Source organism: Pelodiscus sinensis, chromosome 14, assembly GCF_049634645.1.
Source record: "Pelodiscus sinensis isolate JC-2024 chromosome 14, ASM4963464v1, whole genome shotgun sequence".
In the NCBI taxonomy this organism is placed as follows: Eukaryota; Metazoa; Chordata; order Testudines; family Trionychidae; genus Pelodiscus; species Pelodiscus sinensis.
In genome coordinates this window covers 13,418,022-13,441,748 of record NC_134724.1, presented here as the reverse complement: position 1 = coordinate 13,441,748, position 23,727 = coordinate 13,418,022, and the positions used below count along the sequence as shown (strand labels likewise).

General features: G+C 43.1%; 1 protein-coding gene across 2 annotated transcripts in view; it reads left to right on the top strand.

Moving 5' to 3' along the window:
• The window catches only part of SV2B (synaptic vesicle glycoprotein 2B), a 135,148-nt gene that overhangs the window by 65,261 nt on the left and 46,160 nt on the right, over positions 1 to 23,727 (top strand). For both annotated transcript variants that reach the window (XM_006110835.4, XM_006110836.4), the window contains exon 2: positions 14,293 to 15,210. In XM_006110835.4, the coding sequence (XP_006110897.2) occupies positions 14,670 to 15,210 (541 nt within the window). In that variant the 5' untranslated portion in view covers positions 14,293 to 14,669. The remainder of the gene's footprint in view (positions 1 to 14,292; positions 15,211 to 23,727) is intronic.

Here is a 23,727-nt window from a genome sequence, read left to right as displayed (position 1 = left end):
CAAAGCCTCTTCACTAGTTTCCTGCTGCCTTCTGCATCAAATTCATTCTCTCCTCCAAACCTCCACACAAACTTTTCTCTCTTTATATCTCTGCTCTTTTATCTTGCTGCCCAACTCACTGTATACCCTTTCCCCCTATGCTCCATATGCCTTGGAATCCTGTCTTCTTCTGCTGCACCAAGCACCTCTTCATTCCTATCCCACCAGGAATCATGCTTTGTCTATGAAGCCAATCAAGGATGAAAAGTCACTGTTTCATTAACAATCCACTTCCTCCCCACCCCACATCTTAGTACTGATTGGTAATAAACCCACATGAGTTTGAGAAGGGTAAAAATCTGTGAATTTTCAATGTTCATCTTGTTTTTCTCCTCCTAAGGCCCTTTTATCTAAAGGAGCTGAGCAGTTTTCCTCCTGGATATTGCTCAGTTCTTCTGCAGATTTTACAGATATTGAGTTTTGTGCATGGGTCTTCAAAAGGTGGTCAGGGCATTAGAAGGCCTGGCCTCATTTACATAGTGGGTGTGGTGTTATTTACACATCAGGAGGCATGTCAATCACTTGCAACTCTGTGGAATGTAGGACTGATTTTGACTTTTCTTATGCTCTCCTAGAATACTTTTCTGTTGCCAGCAGACCTAACTGCTGCTTACAGAATAGCACTGGCTACATTGGATTAAATCCTGAGGACATTACTCAATCAGATTCCTGATCCTCCCAGGGAATATGAACACTGCAGGGGTAATGCAGTCCCTGGGAGTGAGAATGTGCCCCATATTTCTTTCACCATGGGCAAGAAAGGGAATGCATGTAACTTTCTATGGTTGGTACTAAAGAATGGATGAGGAAGCCATGTTAGGAGCTGGATATGGATTAGGATTAGGTGAAGATTCAGGGTTTCTGAGGCCAAATTTGGTGGTGCTGCTACCACTCACGCTGTGCTTTCAAGAAATTGGTCTGCAATAAGATATGAATCCAACTTCTTTTCTACCAGACATGCTCAAATTTGAAGGGCTTTCACTTTTAGGGTTCAGTTATGGGTCATCTGTAGCTAGAAAGAGGAGTCAGTCTGGTTTGTAGGCTTTGATGGTGGTGAGTCTAAAGGCATTAATTGGGGGTTATCTTCCCAAAGGCAGAACCAGCCTTTCCTACAAACCACTAGGTTTTTTTTCAAGTGCTGTGTTTGCACAAATCCTAAGTCTTTCTTTCAAAGCAAACCTGCTTGTTCAAAAGTCACCCTCAGAGTTTCCAGACTGAAAAGACGAAAGGCTATAAATAGCTCCTTAAAGGCCAGTAAAAAGACTCCTCTCTACCCTACTGCCTTTAGTAAAGCCCCTTTTGACATAATCCTTACACTGGACCATATATTGCCCCTGAATCCAGGAGAGGTTACATAGATAGAGATGAGGGCAGAGTCCTGGCTACTTGCAAAACAGGGGCCTGAGTGAACTGAAAAGAAAAATCATACAGTGCACACAAGAGGGTAAAAAGTGGGTTTCTTTTTATTCTAGCAAAATAAAATAAATTTCCTGAGGCATTATGAAAGTCCTTTGAAAATTACTGGGTTTCAAGTGAGATAAAAAAAGTAACATTCAGAATAATAACCAAGATACATTAATTCTGCCGTGTTTTCCTGTTCCCTGGGCAAAATAGTTCATGAGAATTATGCAACAGAGGATTTCCCCCCAGCTATGAATTGCTTGGTATTTCCCAAGGCCCCTTCTGAAACTAAGATGGTGCAGGTCATTCATCAAAGTTGGTCAGGAACATTTTTACATGAGTGAATAAAGCGAGCAGACAAAAATCCATATGAAATAATTAAGTTCTGTAGAGAGAAAATGGAGAAGAGGAAAGTGTGTTTCAGGTACACATGCCTGTTGCGGTCTTCCAGGGTGAGCTAGAACGTTTACACACAGCATGTGGAAGAGAACCCCTGAAACATAGAGAGAGTATTTGAGTGTAAGAGAGAGAAAGAGAAAATGGTGGAATGGGGTCTGAAGAATTTAGCATCATGAGCTTGGGCTAGCAGCATTACTCCCGAGGGATGGAATGTGACCGTTCTGTGAGTTGTTCCAATTAAGCCTTTTTACTACACTGTCACGCATTCTTCATGTGCTACATTTTACAGAGAAAATGACTTCATTTCAATGGGTCTGCTGAGTGTGTCCCTCCAAAGACAGAGGAAGGGTGGTCTTGTGGTTAAACCCTGGGATTGAGGCTCGGGAGGTCTGGCTTCAATTCGCAGCTCTGACATGGACTTTCTGTGCAGCTGTGAGCACATTGTTCCACCCTTCTGGGGATCTGTTCTCCTGATGGGAAATGGGGACAATAGCGTGATGGGGTGAGGTCATAGAAGATCCTTTGGGGGTGCTTCCTGGAGTGCCGACAAAGGTACTGACATTTGCCCTCTTCCTCTTTGGGGCTTCTCACTACCTTGTCTTGCTGGGCCAGCCCACCTGGTCTCCTCCAGCCAAGGCACAGAGCTGAGATCACAGCCCCTCTCCCATCCCACGAGGAGCAATACAGACAATGAAATTCTTCAGGTCCAAGGAAAATGCAGTTTTGGACCCAGCTTCTTGGGATACCACTTCCCACATGGATGGCATCAGAATCCCAAATGAACTATTTAGGTAAGTCCCCTTTAACAATGAAAGGGGGAATGTACACACTGATTGCTCCCCAAGGTAACAATTATTTTCACTGGGCTTGATAGTGAATAAAAGTGATTTTATTAAGTACAAGCAGTAGGATTAAGTAGTTGTGAGAACAGGCAGAACAATGTTGATTACAAATTTAAAATAACAGAAAATGCTTAGCTAATTCGAGCACTAAAACCTCAGTACACACTTATTACAAACTCACCCTAAAATGGTTCTTATTCCAGCTAAGCTTCAAACCAGGGAAGTTCCTCTCCCTGGGGTCTCTGGTTCACATTCTTGGGAGTGCCATGCCAGCCAAAGACCAAGAAATTGCTAGCTTTCCATTGTTTTAGATTCCACCTTTGGGTGAGAATTCTGTTTCTACATTCCACCCTTACATGGAAAAATCACAGCTGGTCAGAGCCTACCAGTTGGGAGAGGGATGTCACATGACTTCCTAGAGCCAATCACTGCTAAGACTTATGGGTCAAAAGAGGCTGTTCAAAATTGACCAGACCTTGAGGAAAACACCCTTGATGGCTTGCCTTTGCCCTTTTAAAAACATAAACCATTCCATACTCCATATATCTAATGTTACACCCAAGAATGATACATTCACAAAATAAGATATACAGACCCAGCAGATTATGACATTAAGGTTGATAGGTTATAGGAGACAATTTGTGCCACATGTCTTTGAGTTATGCATATTTGTGCCCATAAGTCCATTTTGTAAAGCATGGGGTGGGGATCCATCACAAATAGTGCTTCCTTTCCTGCCTCGGTCTGTTTAGGCTGCTAGCTCTTTTGCTGTGGACTGCCTCTCACTGTGTCTATGGACTGGGCATCCATGTCTCCTCACCCCCATTACTAATGGCATTTGAGCATCTCACAAGCTTTGTAACACGTTTCTTCTCACAACATCCCCGCTGTGAGGTAGCAAAGTACTAATATCTCCATTTTACAAATGGAGAGCGAAAGCTCAGAGACACTAAGGACCAGATCAAAGGTATTTTGGAGCCTAATGCCCCTTGATGTCAATACTTTTGAGGAGTTGGGTCTAAAAGACTTGCTCAAGGTCATGGCAGGCATTTATGTCAGAGTAGAGAACTGAACGTGGTCTTCTCAGTTCTCAAGCTAATGCCCCCAACCAGTAGACCATCTTCCTGCCACACTCATACATCTTTACTGCACCCTTCTTCCGCAAAAGCTCATATAAAGGAAGCACGGAGTAGACTATCGCCATGCTTCATTTGCATAATTAGGGTCCAATAGGGGCCATTTTTGCGCAAGAGGCTTTTGTGCAAAACAGAGCTGTGTAGATGGCTCCATTTTGCTCAAAACCCCCTCTTGTACAAGACCCATTCTTCCTGAAAAAATGAGGAAGAACGGCTCTTGTGCAGGAGGGGGTTTGTGCAAAAAGGAGCCGTCTATACAGCTCCTTTTCTCGCAAAAGCCTCTTGTGCAAAAATGGCCCCTAATTAATTATGCAAATGAAGTGCAGCAAGATGCTAATCTGCACTTCATTTGTATAGGGCTTTGCTCAAGAAGGAAGCAGTATAGATGTAGCCTCAGGTACTAGTCCACTGCTCACTCTCCCTTAGCTCCTCTGGACAATAAGGGTCCTCTAAATACAGGATCCCTGAAATCCAAGATATTGTCCAATGGGAGGTGCTCAGCATCTCTCAGAATCTGGTCCCAAGTTAATATAAATGGCTTCATTAACTGCATTCACATGAATAGTCGCATTGAGGCTGGAATATCAGAAAAACATAGTGACACAGCTCCCCCTCTCCTAGTCAAGGAGAAGAATTTCTTCCCCTGCTTGCTGTACAACCTGCTCTGTGAATGCAGTCTCCTTATGGCCGCTGTAGGATTTGGGCTTCTTCCCAATGCTGTCAGCAGAAAGCAGCTCTGGAGGCGGGGAAGGGGTGGACGCTTTGCTGAAAGAGCTGTCCTTCAGGCAGAATTCTAAACTGAGCTGCCATCTGTTTCTGGGGATTATGCTGGTGCTTGCTAAAGATCCTGTGACAATATTTCTGCATCTCTCTCCCTGCCCCACAGCATCTCTCTCCCTATGTCCTGTTTGGGCAGAAAAGGAAAAGCATCTGAATTTCTACTTTCAGGTTTAGTCTCCCTCTCTAGAGGTGTGCATGCGCTTGTGTTTGTGCACATGTGCATGCATGCGCATACACACATTTGCTTTTCAGCTCTGCTCTCAGGACAGGGAAATATAGATCTCCTCTTCCTGTCCATTCATTCTGTCATCCAGGCTGTCTTGGATCTTTCTTTCCTAGGAATCTGCCAATCTGCCAAGAGGGATTTCCCCAAAACCTACTTTTTTTTTAACCTATGGCTACCAGGGTTGCCAGGTAGCCGGTATTGGCCCGGACAGTCTGGTATTTGTGGCCTCTGTCTGGTAAAAAAACCCAGAAAATACTGGATATGTAAAATGTCCAGTATTTTCTGTTTTTCTTGGATGGAAGGCCACTTGGGACAATCTTCACCTGCCAGGTCTGGCGAGTGGCGAGCGAGGGGATTTAAAGGCATGGTGCCTCTTTTTTTTTTTCCTCAACCAATTTTTTTCCCCTGCCATGTTCGGTATTTTTTATGAAAGTATCTGGCAACCCTAATTGGCTACAGGATGAAGTGGGGAAGGAAGCATTAGATATTTGGTGAGTCAGGGTGCATCTACACAGCACTGTTATTTCGAGATAACTAGTATTATTTTTAAATAACAATGCAAGTATCTACACGCCATTCTGTTATTTCAAAATAATTTCAAAATAATGGGCGGCTTATTCTGAAATCTGTAAACCTCATTCTATAAGGAATAATGCCTATTCCAAAATAGCTATTTTGAAATAAGGCATGTGTAGATGCTCCACTGCTGCTATTTCAAAATAATGTCTCACTAGGGCCATTCTAAGTAATTCCTCCCCAGTGCTTCCTGGGGCTCTAAACTGAGCTAGCACATCTACATTCGGGAAGTCTGCCTCAGAATAATTTTGAGGCTTCCCTGCAGTGTAGACGTGCTATTTCAAAATAAGATATTTCTGAATAACTATTCTGGAATAGCTTATTTTGAAATAAGCATGGAGTGTAGATGTACCCCAAGGGTACGTCTAAACTACATGGCTCCGTCAACAGAGCCATGTAGATTAGTGTACTCAAAAAAGGGAAATGACTTGGCATTTAAATAATTGCCTCTTCATTTACATCAAAATGGCTGCCGCGCTGTGCTGATCAGCTGTTTGGCGGTACAGCGCAGAAGTCTGGACTCTCCGCGGTCAACAAGGGAAGCCCTTGTTAACTGCCCCGGTAAACCTCATTCCACGAGGCATAACGGGGCGGTCGTCAAGAGAAGCCCTTGTCGACCGCAGAGCGTCCAGACTACTGCGCTGTGCCACCAAACAGCTCATTGGCACAGTGCGGCAGCCATTTTGATGTAAATGAAGTGGTGATTATTTAAATTGCCACTTCATTTTCCTATGTCTAGAAACCTCATCTACATGGCTCTGTCAATGGAGCCATGTAGTCTAGACTTACCCTATGAGACTAGAAAAAACAAGACAGCAGGACAGCCCACAGAAAAGGTCCTATTGGTAACACCATTTACTCTTAACATGTGAGCACAGATTCTTATATGTGTCACATTGATATAAATTGCAGAGTACAAATCAGAAAGCATCTTGCTAAGAGGATAAGTAGGCAACATTTGATCACTGATGAAGTAGCTCCTGGATGTGCTGTAATGTAGTATAGGGTTGGGGGAGTAGTATGCAAAGGAGGGGTAATTTCATAGTCAGTCATAGCAAGCAGAGGCAGGATATAATGAAGGATTCACTTTGTGTAGACCCAAGACAAGGGGATGGTACGTAGTGTTGGGTGGGGAGGTAACTGGAGGGTAAATACTAAACAGACTATAGAGAGAAGGTTATTGTGGAGTATAGCTTAGAGGGCGAATAGTGTGCAGAAGAGAGGTGTACACAGATGAGCAGAAAATAACATCTCAGGTACAAGGTTCCCTAGAGTACCTGTCCCTAAGGCTGAATTTATTGTAAAAAAAACCCAGTTCCCAAACAAGAGCAAATAAACTAAACTCAAGATACTGGTACTAACTCCCAGCCTTTCCGAGCACCCACTGACTGAAAGGAGAAAGGACACACCTTCCCCTTTCACATCCCTTCCTGGCTATTGAGAAATACACCTTCCCTGCACTGGGGCTTCTCTGAGCCTGGATTTTCCTTTCTGCTGACTCTACCCAAAAGGCAGAAACCCTTCTCTCTGGTTTCCTGTAGGTTATATGCTTACACCCGGTCATGTATCCTGTGATTACAGCTCTCAGTTTGAAAGCCCCAGTGCTGTTAACAGACACACGAGAATGTGTATATATACTTCAAACCCCCAGTGTCCTGTTACAAGGGGTCCTTGTAGAGGGTCCCATGCTGAGACCCTTTCAGTGAGTCAGACTTAGTCATATAGCTACTCAATGGGACAACTTGTGTGAGTAAATGCACCTGAGCTTGGATAAGGTCGCACAACTTTCTAGTGCTCACACTATGTCTACACTGCCTCTTTTTTGAAGAAGAGGCAATGCAAATGAAGTGCTCATTAGCAACTTCTCATGCTTCATTTGCATATTCTCATCTGATGCTTTTTGTGGAAGAGGTTTTTGCGCAAGAACCTGTAAATCTCATTTTTTGAGGAATAATTGTTCTTGCACAAAAGGGTATTTTTGCGCAAAACAGATCCATCTACACTGCTTTTATTTGTGCAAAACCCTCTCCCACAAAAAGCATTGGAAGAGAATATGTAAATGAAGTGTGAGAAGTTGCTAATGAGTGCTTCATTTGCATTGCCTTTTCCGCAAAGAAGAGGCAGTGTAGACGGAGCCTCAGTCTCAGAAAGTGCTTGGTAAGTGGGGTAGCTAAAAGTGGTAATTGTAGCACTACCATTTACAATTGTGGTATTGCTAAGAGACTTGGGTGACGAGTGCTATAGAAAAACTTGAGAGCAATAGATATGTTAGCTAGTAGCAAGGGGGTAACTGAAGGATAAATAATGTAGAGGCTGTGTCTACACTGCACCCCTTTTCTGGAAAAGGGATGCAGATTAGACAAGTCAGAATTGCAAATGCAGCGGGGGATTTAAATATCCCCTGCTGCATTTGCATGAACATGGCTGCCGCTTTTTTCCAGCTTGGGGCTTTGCTGGAGAAAAGCGCCAGTCTAAACGGGATCTTTCGGAAAATAAAGCCTTTTCTGAAAGAACCCTTATTCCTCTTAAAATCAGCAATAAGGGATCTTTCGGAAAAGGCTTTATTTTCCGAAAGATCCCGTCTAGACTGGTGCTTTTCTCCGGCAAAGCCCCGAGCCAAAAAAAAGTGGCAGCCATGTTCATGCAAATGCAGCGGGGGATATTTAAATCCCCCGCTGCATTTGCAATTCCGACTTGTCTAATCTGCATCCCTTTTCCGGAAAAGGGGTGCAGTGTAGACACAGCCAGAGAGTATATAGAGACAGAGGGTAATGTCAGGGTATGTATCATAGAAGTACTGGGAAATTCCAAAGTAAGTTAGAATTGCGTTTAGCTTTGCCCTGATGATGTATTTGCTGCTGGACATGAAAGACTCTCAATGGCATAACCTCTGAAGGGCTGTTCTACGGGTGTTTATTCTGGTTGAGCTGAGAGCAGTCACTGAAATCACTGAAATGACAACGACTCCTTCCCTCATGGGATAGTCTCATGGCTCAGCATCTCCTCAAGGGACAGAGTGAAACAAGAAGCTGCTAATGTGACTCTTGACAGCCAGATGCTTAGAATACCTGGGTCGAGAGAATAACTATTTCAGAATAGGTGTTATTCCTTGTAAAACGAGGGTTACAAAATCCGGAATAAGGTGCCCGCTGTGTATTATTATTATTTTGAAATAATGCTGCTGTGTAGACATGCCCTTAGTGAGCAGAGGAAATATATGATGCCCCAATATTGTCTCTGTCCTCACATTCATGGAAACCAATAACTGGTCTTGAAAGTGCATGGCCAGTACCGTGTGACAGAGAAGGATTCATAAGGGGAATACAATATTGGCAGCAGATGCTGGCTCGCCATACGTTAGAGCAGTGGTTTTCAAACTTTTTTTTCTCGTGACCCTGTTGAAGAAAATTGTTGGTGCCCATGACCCAACATAATTTGACTAGGGTGTGGGCTCCAGGGTGGGGCTGAGGATGAGAACTTTAGGCTATGGGAGGGAGGCTGGAGCTGGGGTAGCAGATGCTTACCTTGAATGGCTCATAGACTTTAAGGTCAGAAGGGACCATTATGATCATCATGGCTCCCAGTCAGAGGTGCAGCTGGGGTGCTAAGGCAGCGTCCTACCTCTTCTGGAACCGCAGACCACGCTGCACCCCAGAAACAGCCAACAGCAGGTTCCCAGCCAATGGGAATGCGGAGCTAGTGCTCAGGGCAGGAGCAGTGCATGGAACTCTGTGTGCTCTCCCTCCCCACCTAAGAGCCGGGCCTGTTTCTGGATGCTTCTGGGACACAGAGCAGTCTGTGGTGCTGGGACAGGCAGGGAGCTGCCTTAGCACCCCCACTGGTCACTTGATCACCCTGCAGCCGTGAGACCCAGTGCATCACTGGGGGGAGGGATAGCTCAGTGGTTTGAGTGTTGGCCCCCCTAAACCTAGGGTTGTGAGTTCAATTCTTGCAGAGGCCATTTAGGGATTTGGGACAAAAATTTGTCAGGGATGGTACTTGGTCCTGCTGTGAAGGCAGGGAACTGGACTTGATGACCATTCAAGGTCCCTTCCAGTTCTAGGAGATAGGCAGTCTCCATTAATTTGACATTCCACAACCCAGTACTGGATCAGGACCCATAGTTTGAAAACCACAGAGTATTGTGCAGGCTGCAGTATGAGAGACAGAGCAAATGTCTGTGTGACAGAGCATTCTCGGCTGGGCAAGACCCCTCCCAGGAGGGTGCGCTCTGAAAGAGTACATGCTGCCTTACTCCATGCCCTAGCAGAGGAGAGTGCATGCTACTAGAGTCAGTGGGAATGTCTCAGCTGGGTGTGACTACAATCTGTAGAACAGCTGCAAAATGAAGGAAAAGACAAGGGCTATGGTATAGCTATGAAGTAAGATGGGCCCATGGGCCACTACTGTTAACCATCCAGATCAGACTCAGTACAGCCAACAGCCCTGCAAAATATGAATCCCAAAGCTTTTTACCTGCCCAGCTCAGGGTTATATAGTTCACATTCACACTTCACCATCTGATGTTATCATTAGCCTGTAGGGCTGGTCAGAGAGCGGTATTAACTCCCTGCATTCTGTACAGCACCCTGGATGCAAGTGGTGTCAGATAGTAGGAACAATGTTCACCTGGCAGGCAGATGGTCCGGATGCACAAATAGGCCTTCTTCATCTCTGTCGCCTGTGATTCTGGGTGATGCACCGAATCCTCAGTTCATGTCTAGGTATAAAGGCCCAGCTTTTTAATAGAAATCAGGCACCTTGGGCCCAAATTCTGCTGCTGATTTGGGATCTTAAAGTCTGTTGCTCATCTGCACTCTTGAAAAGCTTGTAGAAAGCTGAACAATTCCCCTTCACAGCAATCAGCAGGGAGCAATGTCTTGTTTCCGGAAAAGAAAGTGGCAACTGTCCAGGTCACTTTCTTTGATTTGACAGGCTGAGACTGGCGCGGTCACTTTGAACCCTAACCTGTCCACAAATGCCATTTAAACAATTCAACAGCAGGGTCTAATGTTCTTCAGGATTCTTTGTACCAGCACAGCTTATTCCCGTTTAAAACTCCCTCCTTTCTCCTTTTTAGATTTAGAAGAAAATATTCTCCGTGGAAGTACAGTTTTACTTCCTGAAACAGAATGATGTCCACCCGTAGAACTTTCATATAATGGAAAAAGTTAGTTCGTAAGTGAGATGGATTTTAGGACTCTAAAAGAGTCTGGGAATTTAACCCACACTGGCAGCCCTTCAGCGATGAAACACTAGATGCAAAAATATGAAATGCCTCCTTTAGCTGTCAGTGTATTAATTTCTTTGCATAGGAGCACATCCAGAGTGGATGAAAATGCTTCTCTTTATTGCCACATGCTCTAAAGTCACTGGATCTTTTTGACTTGAAAGGCTTGCCTCTATCTGGGAGGGTGGGGGGGGGGGGGGAGGTTGCTTATTGATTGATTTTTCACAGTCCTAGAAAATAGCCCTATTGCCTTTTTAACCTAATGGAAAATATATGGGGTGACTCAGCAAAAAGAATGGACATGGGAAATGTGCTTAATGCAGCGACAAATGTCCTGGGAGCTAAAGCAAAGATAGATGCTCTTACTGCACCCATGGAGGAAGCCTGATCCTGCACCCCATGAAGAATAAGCAGCCAGTGTACATGCTGTACTTTTAACAAAACATATACTGTGGACTGCACATGTTGGTGAGAAGGAGCAGAAAGACTGAGCTCAGCATTCTGACCTCTCTCATGCCGAAAGATTCTTATTTTCTATATTCCTTATACTGTAAGTGGCCCCTATTCATGTTTGGATTCTGCCTGAGTGGGGGTAGTGCAGAATTGATTGCACTTAAAACCACTCTCAAGTTTTGTACTTGAGGATAGTGAGACACGTTCATTCCCAGCATGGTGAAGGCCCTGCTCACACCTTCTTCCTTCGTCTCCTTTGGAGCACTTCTTCCCCACTTTACTAGGGGAAGGCAGCTCCCCATCTCTCTCTCCCTCCCTTCTATTCCCATGCTAATGCAGTCCCTTAAACAGCACTGAATCCTAGAAATGAAGGATGCTTGCAAGCTAGTAGGTCATGTCACGTATACCCCTGCTGGATTATCCACCACAGAATACTCTCCAGCACTAAATGTGGGGACAAGCTTTATTCAGTACTTAGTATAGAGCAGCTGCTTTGTTTCAAGACACAAGAGTTAAACCACTAGTGCATCAATGACTGGCTGATTCTTGGGTTAGCAGGGGCCAGGGGGTATAAACGCACCTGTGCAGTCGTAGAGACTCAGTTATTGGAGCCTTATTGGCACACCTCCCAGGACATGATGTTATTACCTGCTGCCGGGAAAGCTTGTGATGCCACTTAGAGAGAAATCATAGATCAAAGTTAATGTAGCTTTGAAGGGAGATCTTACTTGGCATACCACAAATATGGCAATTCTGTTGGAAACAGTAGTAATGGCAGTATATTGGGACCTGCCTCTTCCAAATTATATGTGCATGAGCAGCAAGATGGTGCCTCCCAGTTATAAGGCTATGTCTACTCTACCAGGTTATTTTGAAATAATAACTCCAGAAATAATAGCAGGAGTTGTTATTTCAAAATAACAATCTTGGTACTGTGGATGCTCCACTTCTTATTTCGAAATAAGGGTAGACATGCCCTTAGTAGGCTCCATAAGCAGGTTAGAAGAGTGGTGCTCTAGATGAGCTAGACAGGAGATCTGTTAGGGCACATCCACACAGCAGTGCTAAAGCTGAAATAAGCTACATAACTTGAGCTACGTCAATTGTGTAGCTTAAGTTGAAAAAGCTTATTTTGGCTTTTGGCGCTGTCTACACAGCAGGAAGTCGAAGGAAGAGCACTCTTCCTCTGACTTCCCTTACTCCTGTAAAATGAGGTTTACAGGAGTTAGAGTAAGAAGTCCTCCAGCTCAACATTATTTTCACATTATGTGCACACAATTCTGATATGACATGCAGTAAAATCAACATTGTCTAATGCTCTAAAGAGAGCTACTCATGTCACATTCTAGGATAAAGCATTGCAGTCAAAGCAGCATTGACAATATCATTTTGATTACAACAGATTCTGCTGGTACAGATTCCCAATCCTGATTCCCAATCCTGAACCTAGTCATAAGATATGAGTAGTCATAGATAAATAGTCATAGTTATTCCGAAATAACACTGGTGTGTAGATGTACCCATAGAGGACACCGGAGCAAAAGCTGTTTTACTCTGAATTAAACTCCTGATTCCATTGTAAACATTATGCAACAGGACTCACGGGGCTTTGCATAAACACATGGAACTGTTCAGAGGATTCCCATTCATACTCAAGGACAGTCTTTTCAATGTAGTATAGGAAGACCTTGCTGTACCAGCAGAATCTGTTGTAATCAAAATGATATTTTAAATACTGCTTTGACTGCAATGCTTTTTCCCAGAATGTAACATGAGTGGCTCTCTTCAGAGCATTTCACAATGTTGATTTTACTGAATTTCCTATCAGAATTGTGTGCACATAATTTCATTTTTATGGCATTTGCACAGTGCCCACATGATGGAAATAATACTGTGAAGTGGAGTGGTGGCATTGTTATGTTGAATATCGCCTTTATGTGTCATACAACTGTACACACACACACACACAAATACAGAGGCTACGTCTAGACTGGCCCCAAATTCCGGAAAAGGGATGCAAATCAGGTAAGTCAGCATAGGGAAATCCGCGGGGGATTTAAATATCCCCCCCGGATTTAAATAAACATGTCCGCCGCTTTTTTTCCGGCTTTTCCCCAAGCCGGAAAAAAAGCGGCGGACATGTTTATTTAAATCCGCGGGGGATATTTAAATCCCCCGCGGATTTCCCTATGCTGACTTACCTGATTTGCATCCCTTTTCTGGAATTTGGGGCCAGTCTAGACGTAGCCAGAGTGTACATAAGTGTATGTATACATATACACACACAATAATAGAATTCACAGGTTACAGATGTAGATAGATATGGCAGTTAATGGTTCATTTTTAATTTTATTTTTATTAGTACCTGAAAGACAATCAAATACCAAATCTGTATAGCATCTCTTATAGTATGAATGTACTGTGTATAGCAACTGATGCCTTTTATCAAAAGCTTTGTTTTCAGCTCTGTGTAATAACAGGAAATGACACAAGAGAGCTAACTAGTTGAAATCCACTTGAAAAATAATTGAATACAGGGGTCCAAAATTTGAGGATGTTTATAAATGATTTGGCTTCACTCAGTTTTTTCCCCCCAAAAAGGGTCATGATTCCATTTTAACTTAATTTGTTGCTGACTGAGAAAACTTTTCTTCCAGTGGCTGTTAGAAATTGAATAAATGGGGTATGGGTGGGTGGGAAAATAATTTCTCTCTGCACACGCTGCATCTGTCAAGTCTTTTTGTCCAGATGGGGATACATTTAAAAAAATCCATAAAATAAAATTACCTCTGTGATCTGAATTAAAAACCAAAAAGCAAAGCTGAGTTTTTCTTTCATTAAGATAACGAGTGCCTAAGTATCATGAAGGCTGGGCTCCAAGTAGGCAGACATATTTCTCTAGTGCCTTAAAGGCACTGATCAATCAGCACCACTCAAGACCATTATGTCCTCTATGGAAACCAATGCTGTGGACTTCTAGGAATACGTGTCAGGCACAATTTGGGACATCAGTACTGTATTGTAATTATGATCTCTCTGCCATATGATAGCTTTTAAATGCCCCCCATTTATAAGGTGTAATAACAGTCTCTGAATATTCTATCTCCTTCCAGATACAAATGAGTGTATTAGGAAAGTTGTCTATTTCATTCTCTGCCTTTCTCCTCTCAATTCAATATCGTCTCATTGCTGTTTCTCTTTCTTTCTCAGGGAATGACTGTCATCCTCACAATGGATCAGAGTAAAGAAGAACCTGCCAAGTCTTCCTAGCTCCTGATTGTACAAAGTTACGGATCTCTCACGTATCATTGGTCAACACTCCAAACTACACCTTCCTTCCTACTGAAAGAAGCAAGTCAACAACATCTAGCTCAAACCTGAAACATTATCAAAAGCTTTGTAAGAAACTCTATCCTGAAAGTTTACAGCCATTCTCTTTGTGAGCTCATTGCACTGAAAATCAGGTCAATTTCTAATCAGAGGGAAGTTATGTTTGTGTAGCTGGTGTTAGAGACTGCACAAATCAGTAAGCACACTCATATATTAGAAAATATACACACACAACACTATACTGTGTATAGAACTATATGCTCAGAATGGATAATCGACATAGAAACAGTGCAAATCTGTATCAAGGAGCAAAGGAAATAGCCAGAGAGATGAACCAGGTGTCCGATGACTACAGGTATCAGGATGGCAACTATGACCCTTATGCCCCCACCGATGGCTATTACCATGATGGGAATGAGCCTGCCCAAGAAGAGGATGCCCAGAGTGATGCCACAGAAGGCCACGATGAAGACGACGAGGTCTACGATGGAGAGTACCAGGGCATCCCTCACCCAGATGACATGAAGTCCAAACAGAAGAAGAAAGCCCCTGCCATGGTTGATGAGTTTAGAGACAAGGCTGAGCTCATAGCAGAGCGGATGGAGGATGAGGAGCAGCTGGCTCACCAGTATGAGAACATCATTGAGGAGTGTGGCCATGGGCGCTTCCAGTGGACACTCTTCTTTGTTTTAGGCTTGGCACTGATGGCGGACGGGGTGGAGGTGTTTGTGGTTGGCTTCGTTCTTCCCAGCGCAGAGAAGGATATGTGCTTGTCCAGCTCCAACAAAGGGATGCTAGGTAAGTGCCCCTGAACAGCCTTCCTTCAGACATTATGCAACTGAGATGGATCTAAGCATAGCTTATTCCATAGGGAATAAGATCCTCCCCATTGTCCCCATCCTAATTCACTCTTGTGGGGCTGAGGATGGCTGGCGGGAGCTGCTTCCAGAGCCTGTCCATGCCATTTCATGTGCTTATGAGCAATATATGACAGCGTCACATCCATACCCAGCCTCTGAATGTACTGTGCCTCTCACAGCTCAGGACAAATCTGACACCTGAATTCCCCCCACCAGGAAGGCTTGTCTGCAGTTGCCAGAGAACAGTTTCATTTACACAAACAAATTGGGCTTATGTAAAGGACAAACATGCATGCAAGTTAGAGGAGGCCTGAGCAACCTGGGCAAACTTACTTCTCCCATGAAGTCTAGTGAGCATTAATCAGTCATCAAAGAGAATGGTTTGGTATCAAGTCCAACGTGTGTCCAGTGAGTGCAATGTAAACCCGCCTTGCATTGTGTCTCTCTTTGCACCGAAAGCTCCTTGACTGAAAGGATTCTGCTTCTTCATTGTTGTGGTGCAAGTGAACTAGGAGGCTCATCTGAAATAACTACATGCTGATCTATAAGGGCTTTGTTCTGCACGCCTTACTCAGCTACAATGCCCACCAAAATCAATGGGAATTTCAGCTGCGTAAGAAATGCAGGACTTAGTTCTATTCGACTTAACACCCACAGAACTAGGAAACTCTGTGTGTGAACTAGCTTTTCCTTTTTCCCATTCAGAGCCAAAGGTGACTGCAGCTCAAATCTATTCCTGGTACATGGGAAGATTTCATTTTCTCATCCTTTACTTCCCCCTACACCTCAGTATTCCTCAGCTTCTGAACTTAGGCTTCGGCATTGATTTGCAAGCCATCCATTGTCTCCCCTGATGCTGCCCTTCTTGTTAATGCTCTTCTCTTTGTCCAGACTCCATGTCTTTTTTACCCAAAGTCCTAATTAGCAGAGAAGCTGTGCAGTCATTTCCCTTCAGACAACAGATTAGTTTGCTAATGGGTATTGGGTCAAAAGTATCCTATGGAGGGTTCCTCCTAAATCTGTGGAATGCATTTAATGTCCCACATGAGATTAAAGAGTCATCCTATAACAATACCCACTTCGTTTCACTCCTGTGCTGTTCCCTTGGGCATTAAACAAAGATTTATTTCTTTTAACAGAGGTTGAAGTTGCACAGATCACTTTGGATAAAATAACTTTTTCCTGAAAATCTTAATCCAAATAAGGTATACTTTCCCAAGCCCCTGGGAGTCCAGGCTTGTCTGATAATGATATCCAGTCGAGCAAAAGTAAAGGAGGCTTACAAGACAAATGAAGCAGCCGCTGGCATATCTGAACTAGAAGGGGAATGGTTGGGTATTCTGTGCATCCATAATGGCAGTGGGGAAAGCTCCAGGGCTTGAAGTTCATGTCTGGGTCTGTGATCCCAGCCAGTTTACCTCAACTGAAACCAACCTTAAAGTTTGGACCAGATTCTGACCACTGGCTCCATACCCCTTATGTCTTTTCAGCAGTACACAAGGAACAGATAGCTGACCTTATAAGGACTTCTCTGATATGTATAATTTAGCTCAAGGCCATCTTTCTCTCCCCTACCTAGGTCCTGTACTAAAAGCACATCAGCTGGCCATGGGAGTGGGCGTCTTTCCTTCCCTCCTTCCTTCCTTCTAGTTTTCTAGGGCCAAAAGAAATCAGGATCAGATTTTCAAAGGAGATCAGGATTCAGCAGCTCTATTGAGATACTTCCAGCCAGACTTTCAACATATTGGATGGTGAGAACCTTTGAACAGATGGCCATTCATTTTGTTGCCTTTTGAAAATCTGACCCTATAAATGTGTATCTTGGTGGAGCTCAGTGTAACATGAACCAGAGTCAAAAACACTGATATGTTCCTCCCAAGTATTTCTGACCCAATGAGAGGTAGAGAGTACCAAAAGTCTCATGTGGAAGCTTGTTCTTCTGGGTTTTTTTCCAATCCAATACTTAATTGACTCAGTATTCACAGAGGGGGTATGTCTACACTACCACCCTAGTTCGAACTAGGGTGGTAATGTAGTCAACCGGAGTTGCAAATGAAGCCCAGGATTTGAATTTCCCGGGCTTCATTTGCATCTTTCCGGGCGCCGCCATTTTTAAATGTCCGCTAGTTCGGACTCAGTGCCGCGCGGCTACATGCAGCACGGACTAGGTAGTTCTCCTTGTGAAACGAGGAGTAACGGTAGTTCGGAATAGGAAGCCTAGTCCGAACTACCTAGTCCATGCCGCGTGTAGCCGCGCGGTACGGAGTCCGAACTAGCGGACATTTAAAAATGGCGGCGCCCGGCAAGATGCAAATGAAGCCTGGGAAATTCAAATCCCAGGCTTCATTTGCAACTCCTGTTGACTATATTACCACCCTAGTTCGAACTAGGGTGGTAGTGTAGACATACCCAGGGTGTGCTAGACTACATGGCTCCGTCGACAGAGCCATGTAAACTAGTTTACCCAACATAGTCAATGAAGCGAGGATTTAAATAAGCCCCGCTTCATTTAAAAATATGGCCCCTGCGCTGGGCCGACAATCAGCTGATCCAGCACAGTGCGGCAGTCTAGATGTGGATCGATCTACAAGGGAAGCCTTTGTTGACCGCTGCCTTATGCCTCGTGAAATGAGATTTACAGGAGCGGTCGAAAAGGCTTCCCTTATCGACCGATCCGCGTCTAGACTGCCGCACTGTGCTGGATTAGGTGATTGTCGGCACAGCGCAGCGGCAATTTTTATTTTAATGAAACAGGGATTATTTAAATCCCCCCTTCATTGACTATGTCGGGTAAACTAGTTTACATGGCTCTGTCGACGGAGCCATGTAGTCTAGACACACCCAGAGTATAGATGAGCTTTGGATATGCATGCCCACCTTTTGAATGTTTATCTAATCACAGCTTACAGACCACATCAAATTCATCTTTCTGAAAATGTTAACGAAGGGGAATGGCATTCCTACTAATTGCTTCTCAGTAGGAGCTCTCCTCAACATTAGAATCAAAGAACACTAGAACTGGAAGTGTCCAGTCCCCTGCCCTCATGGCTGGATCTAGTACCATTTAAACCATCCCTGATAGATGATCTATCTAACCTGCTCTTAAATATCTCCAGATATGGAGATTCCACAACCTCCCTAGGCAACTTATACCAGTGGTTAACCACCCTGACAGTTAGGAAGTTTTTCCTAATGTCCAACCTAAACCTCCCTTGCTGCAGTTTAAGCCCATTGCTTCTTGTCCTAACATTAGAAGGAGCCTTTTTAGAACTTGGTTTTGCAGACCTCTCTCCACCCCTCTTTCCTGGTGGTTTTGGAAGTCACATATTGGAGTTTGTGGTACCTTAATGACTAACAGATGATGAGGGCATAAACTTTTGTGGGTAAAACCCACTTCATCAGCTGTATTGGAGTGGAATACAGGGTTAATGATGTTAATCAAGTCAGGGTGGAAGTGGCTCATTCATAACTTTTGGTGTGAAAATATGAATACAAAAGAAGGGAAATTGCCTTTGTAGTGTGTTAACCAGTTAAGATCCTTATTCAGTCCTAAATTGGTTGTAATGAATTTGCAAATGGACTTCAGTTCAGTTGTTTCCCTTTGTAATTGGGGTTTGAAATTATTTTGTAGAAGGATGGCTACTTTCAAATCCATAAGTTTATGCTCTAATAAATCTCTAAAGTGCCACAGGACTCCTTGTTATGTTTGTAGATGCAGACTAATGTGGATACCCCTCAGATTTTGGAGTTTGTATTTAGAACTTGAAGCATATTAGGAAGAGCCAGGGCAGCTGAGCTGAGAACTCAGACAGGGAGGAGCAGGGGAAAGCAGGCTACACTCATGGGGTATTTTCCTAAGTGCTAGTAGTTGCTGTGGGATAGGAATAGGTTCTCAAATCCAGGACATTTTTTAAATAAAAAAGTTTAGGCTAATATATTCTCAGCCGTCAGTGGTTTCCCTTTTGTAGCAAGCTTAATGCATATAGGAGGAGTCGGCTTGGATCCTAGGGCTCTGAGGTAAAGCTGTGTGAAAAGGAATTGTGCTAAGTATGGCTTAAAAAGCTCTTAGCCTGCTGAGACGTGCAGGAGTATGAATACTCACTGACTCAAATACCATTCTGTTCAAAAGGGTTCTGAACCCTGGGTGTTGGATTTCTCCTTTTTTGAGTAGCCAGGAAGGCATGGCATATTAAAGTGGGCACCAATGGGGCTTATCTCCTTAAGAGGAGAATTACAATGGTGCTAATGGTGGGTACAAAAAAAATCAGCTTCCTCAGACCCTTTCCTGGCTCAATTTCCTTGCCCACACACCAACTATTCAAAAAAAAGAGACCGAAGTCAAACCTATTGCAGAAGCCCAGAGCTTCTGACGGTGCTCATTTCCTTGTGGGTATTCCAGTTCTTTGATGTTCTAGGGGTTGTACTCTTGCAAATTAGTCTTGTTAACACTCAGGGTTCAATGATACTTACAGACTGATTTGTCAGAATAATGGTAGCAATCAAAGAGCTCTTTTGGCTCAATCTGTGCCTAATGTGCAGTGATAATCTGCAAGAGTGGGTCTGTGTAATATGAGCAGAGGTTTTATTAGAGTGGGCATGGCTTTCACTCAAATTACCATGGCCCCAGGGTCATTATATACACATGAATTACTATCCCTTACCTGTTTTCCATACAAATAAAATCAGCACACGGATTCATATGTGTTCTCTGTTGACTGTTCTTCTAGTTATATTTTTGATATGGAAACAGGATGAGGTCATTCCAGACAGACCTAGGGTTGCTTCCAGGCAGCTGCTAATGTTTGCACATATGAACACATCGCTCCTTCTCTTGGGCATAGGTAGAAGAGAAAGGGCAAGTGAAAAATAAAGAGGGGAAATAGTCAAACCATTTAAGAAGAGAAGAGAGACAAATTGCAAGAGCTAAAAGTGGTGCTGCCTCACGACCAAATTAGTGAACTTTGGCTTTTACTGGAAGGAAGTTTTGCAATTCAAAAGATCTCACAAAACTAAGTGAGTGGGCAACAAGATAGCAAATGAAATTTAATGTTGATAAAAGTAAAGTAATGCACATTGGAAAAACAATCCCAGCTATACATACAAAATGATGGGAACTAATTTAGCTATAACTACTCAAGGGAGAGATCTTGGAGTCACTGTGGATAGTTTTCTGAAAACACCCACACACTGTGCAATGGCAGTCAAAAAAGCAAATGGAATGTGAGGAATCATTTAAAAAGGCATAGCGAATAAGACAGAGAATTTCTTATTGCCTCTGCATAAAACCATGGTATGCCCACATCTTGAATACTGTGTATGGATGTGGTTGCCTCATCTTAAAAAAGATATATTGGCAGTGCAAAAGGTTCAGAAAAGGGCAACAAAAATGACTAGGGATTTGGAACTGGTGCCATATGAAGAGAAATTAAAAAGACTAGGAATTTTCATCTTAGAAAAGAGGAGACTAAGGAAGGATATGATTAAGGTCTATAAAATCATGACTGGTATGGAAAAGTGAATAAGGAAAAGTTATTTACTTGTTCCCAAAACATAAGAACTTGGGATCATCAAATGAAATTAATAGGTAGCAGGTTTAAAACAAACAAAAGTAAATTTTTCTTTATGCAGTGCACAACCTGTGAAACTCCTTGCCAGAGGATGTTGTGAAGCCCAGGACTTTAACATGGTTAAAAATAGAACTAGATACATTAATGGAGGTTAGGTCCATCAATGGCCATTAGCTAGGATGGGTAAGAATGGTGTCCTAGCCTCTTGTTTGTCAGAGGCTGGAAATGGTTGACAGGAGAAGGATCATTTGAAATTTCCCTGATCTGTTTATTCCCCCAGGACATCTGGCATTGGTCACTGTCAGAAGACAGGATATTGGGCTAGATGGACGTTTGGTCTGACCTAGTATGTTCTTATTAAGTCCTGATGTCTTGCATGTTTCCCCCTCTGCCCCTATCATAATAAATAGAAAATGTAACAAAATCAGTCAGTTTGAGTAAAAGCTACCAACAAACAAATGTCCATAGAGTTTCTTGAAATGTAAGAAATCAATGGGACACCTTTTACATTTCATAAAACATTTTAATTTTGTGCAGAAAATAAACAGTTCTACTTTAGATGCAAATTTACAGCTGTTTTAATCCAGTTATTTCTATGGTAAAGAACAAGTATTTGGGGTTTTCCCTTGATGTGAAATGTTATTTCAAAGATGAATTCTAGGGAAATTAAAAACCCATACCCATATCAGTGAATATTTTAGTTTATTGATGGCATTTATTTTTAAAATTGTGTGGGCTGTGAAATTTATTAATTTCTGTCCAGATTATTTCTGGTTATTCATCAGACATTTTTATTGTAGCTGAGTCTGATGCTGTAATAATGAATAAATAAATAAATTAAATAAATGTAGTACAGGTTGGACCTCTTTGGTTTGGCATCCTGGAGACCTGACTGAGCCTGAATGAGGGATTTTGCTAGACCAAGAGAGGTTATTTTTGGCCCCCCTGCCACTGGCACCCTCATTCAGCTCCTTCTGTCCTGGCCACCGGCCTCCTCACTGGTTCCCACGCTACCCTGCGAGCAGCCACTGCGATGCTGGGCTCCCGGTCCCACCAGCTCTGATGCAGCAGACTGTGGTCCCACCACTGAGGCTCCAAGCTCTGCCATGGCACACCACTGCTCCACTGGAGCTTGCTGGTGCTTTGGCCTGCCAGCCGCTGGCTCAGTCAGACTCCTGCTACAGGGCTCCTGCACCCCTCCCCCCTGCAGCCAACCTGGCTGGACATCTGACTCCCATAGGGCTCCTGCCTTTGGCTCTCCATCGGGACTGTCTGGTCCAGCAACATCCGTGGTTCTGCCAGACCATGGATGTTGCTGGACAAGTGTCTTCTGGTTCAGAAAGGTTCAACCTGTACTACAATTATCAATGTATGAAATGCACTATGTCTGCAACAGACCAGAAAATTCCTGCCTTATGACTGGCTGAGGAGTTATGAGGTGAGTCAGCAAGTATCTAGTCATCTGAGTGATGAACAATACTGGTAATCAATCAGATCACGCCTGCTATGCACATCTGCAATGCATGCATATTGATATCTGCATTCATTATTGCTATTAGTAGCATCTCAGACTATCAGTTATTCATAAATACTATAAAAGATGCACAGTAATATCTTTCACTTACATTATTTGCACCCTCCCTATGAGAACTCAAATGCTGAGTGTTGCAAATCCACAGTAAAGTAGGATTATTCTCATCACTTTACAGAAAGGGAAACTGAGACAAAGGAGAAACTGAATGATTTGTATAAGGCTGTAGAAGAGTTGACATCAGTGCTGAGAATAGATTTCAGATCTTTCCAGTAAAAAGTGGCCCTCTCTTTCAATGAAATAATAATTAAATACAGGTTGAACCTCTATAATCTGGCGCTCTTTACCTCTGGCGACATCCATGGTGCGGCATGATTTTAGTTAGTTTGATGTCCACTTTTCATGGGTGTGGCCAAGTTTCCCACAGTCCCATAAAGTTTGTTTACAGCCACCAGTCGTAGCTCTCAATGTTCTGTGCTGGTTTTTAGCTCTAATTTATTCCTAAATGTTTTTTAAGAGCCCAGTAAGCAGTGGAAGGTGTTGGTAATACTGTTAGACAATATTGACCGCCCCATGTTATGGCAAATTCTCTGGTTCAGCACCAGCCAGATTCCAAGAGTACTGGACTAGAGAGAGTCAACCTGTAGTAATAATATACATATAATTCTGTCTTCTGGGCTTTTACCTCAACCTCCTATTTAGAACGTTAGAGCTAAAATTAAAAATTCTGTGGGTAGTTCATACAGGTAGATAGAATGCAAGCCTAGCTGTGTGAATTGGTTTAAAATGGATTATGTAACAATACATCGCTCTGTGCCTTGGTAAATAGCAGGGTTTGTTATTTCTTTGAAATAGATACTGTCCAGAGCTTTGCCTCTGTCATTATTCACCAGTTGTTTCAATGAATCCCAGTGATCACCTCAAGAGAATTCAGTATCTTCTCACCACTCACATTTTTTCTGGATGAACATATATAAACCCATGGCAGCATATAGTTAAGGCTGTCACATGATTTAAGGACATATCTTCATAAGTATGTTGTTCTGATAATGCTACAAGCAATTATGTTAGATCGCAGATGCTCTTAACCAAGCCAGAAAAGCGGGTGCTGCTGAGGCTATGCTTATTGTGTATCTGGACCCTTAAAATCAGGTTTTTTGTGCTACAGTTCATGATTTTGACAGCCAGATCTTCCTTCCATGAACATTCTGTATTATTTTTCTTACTATTTGCTGCAACATTCTTGATTATGAGTTGTTCATTAGGATATTCATGGCCAGCAGGCATGAAAGAGGCACAAACACAGCCAATATTCCAGGCAGCCTTGCTCCGTATTTTCTTTGCAGTATTTGTACCA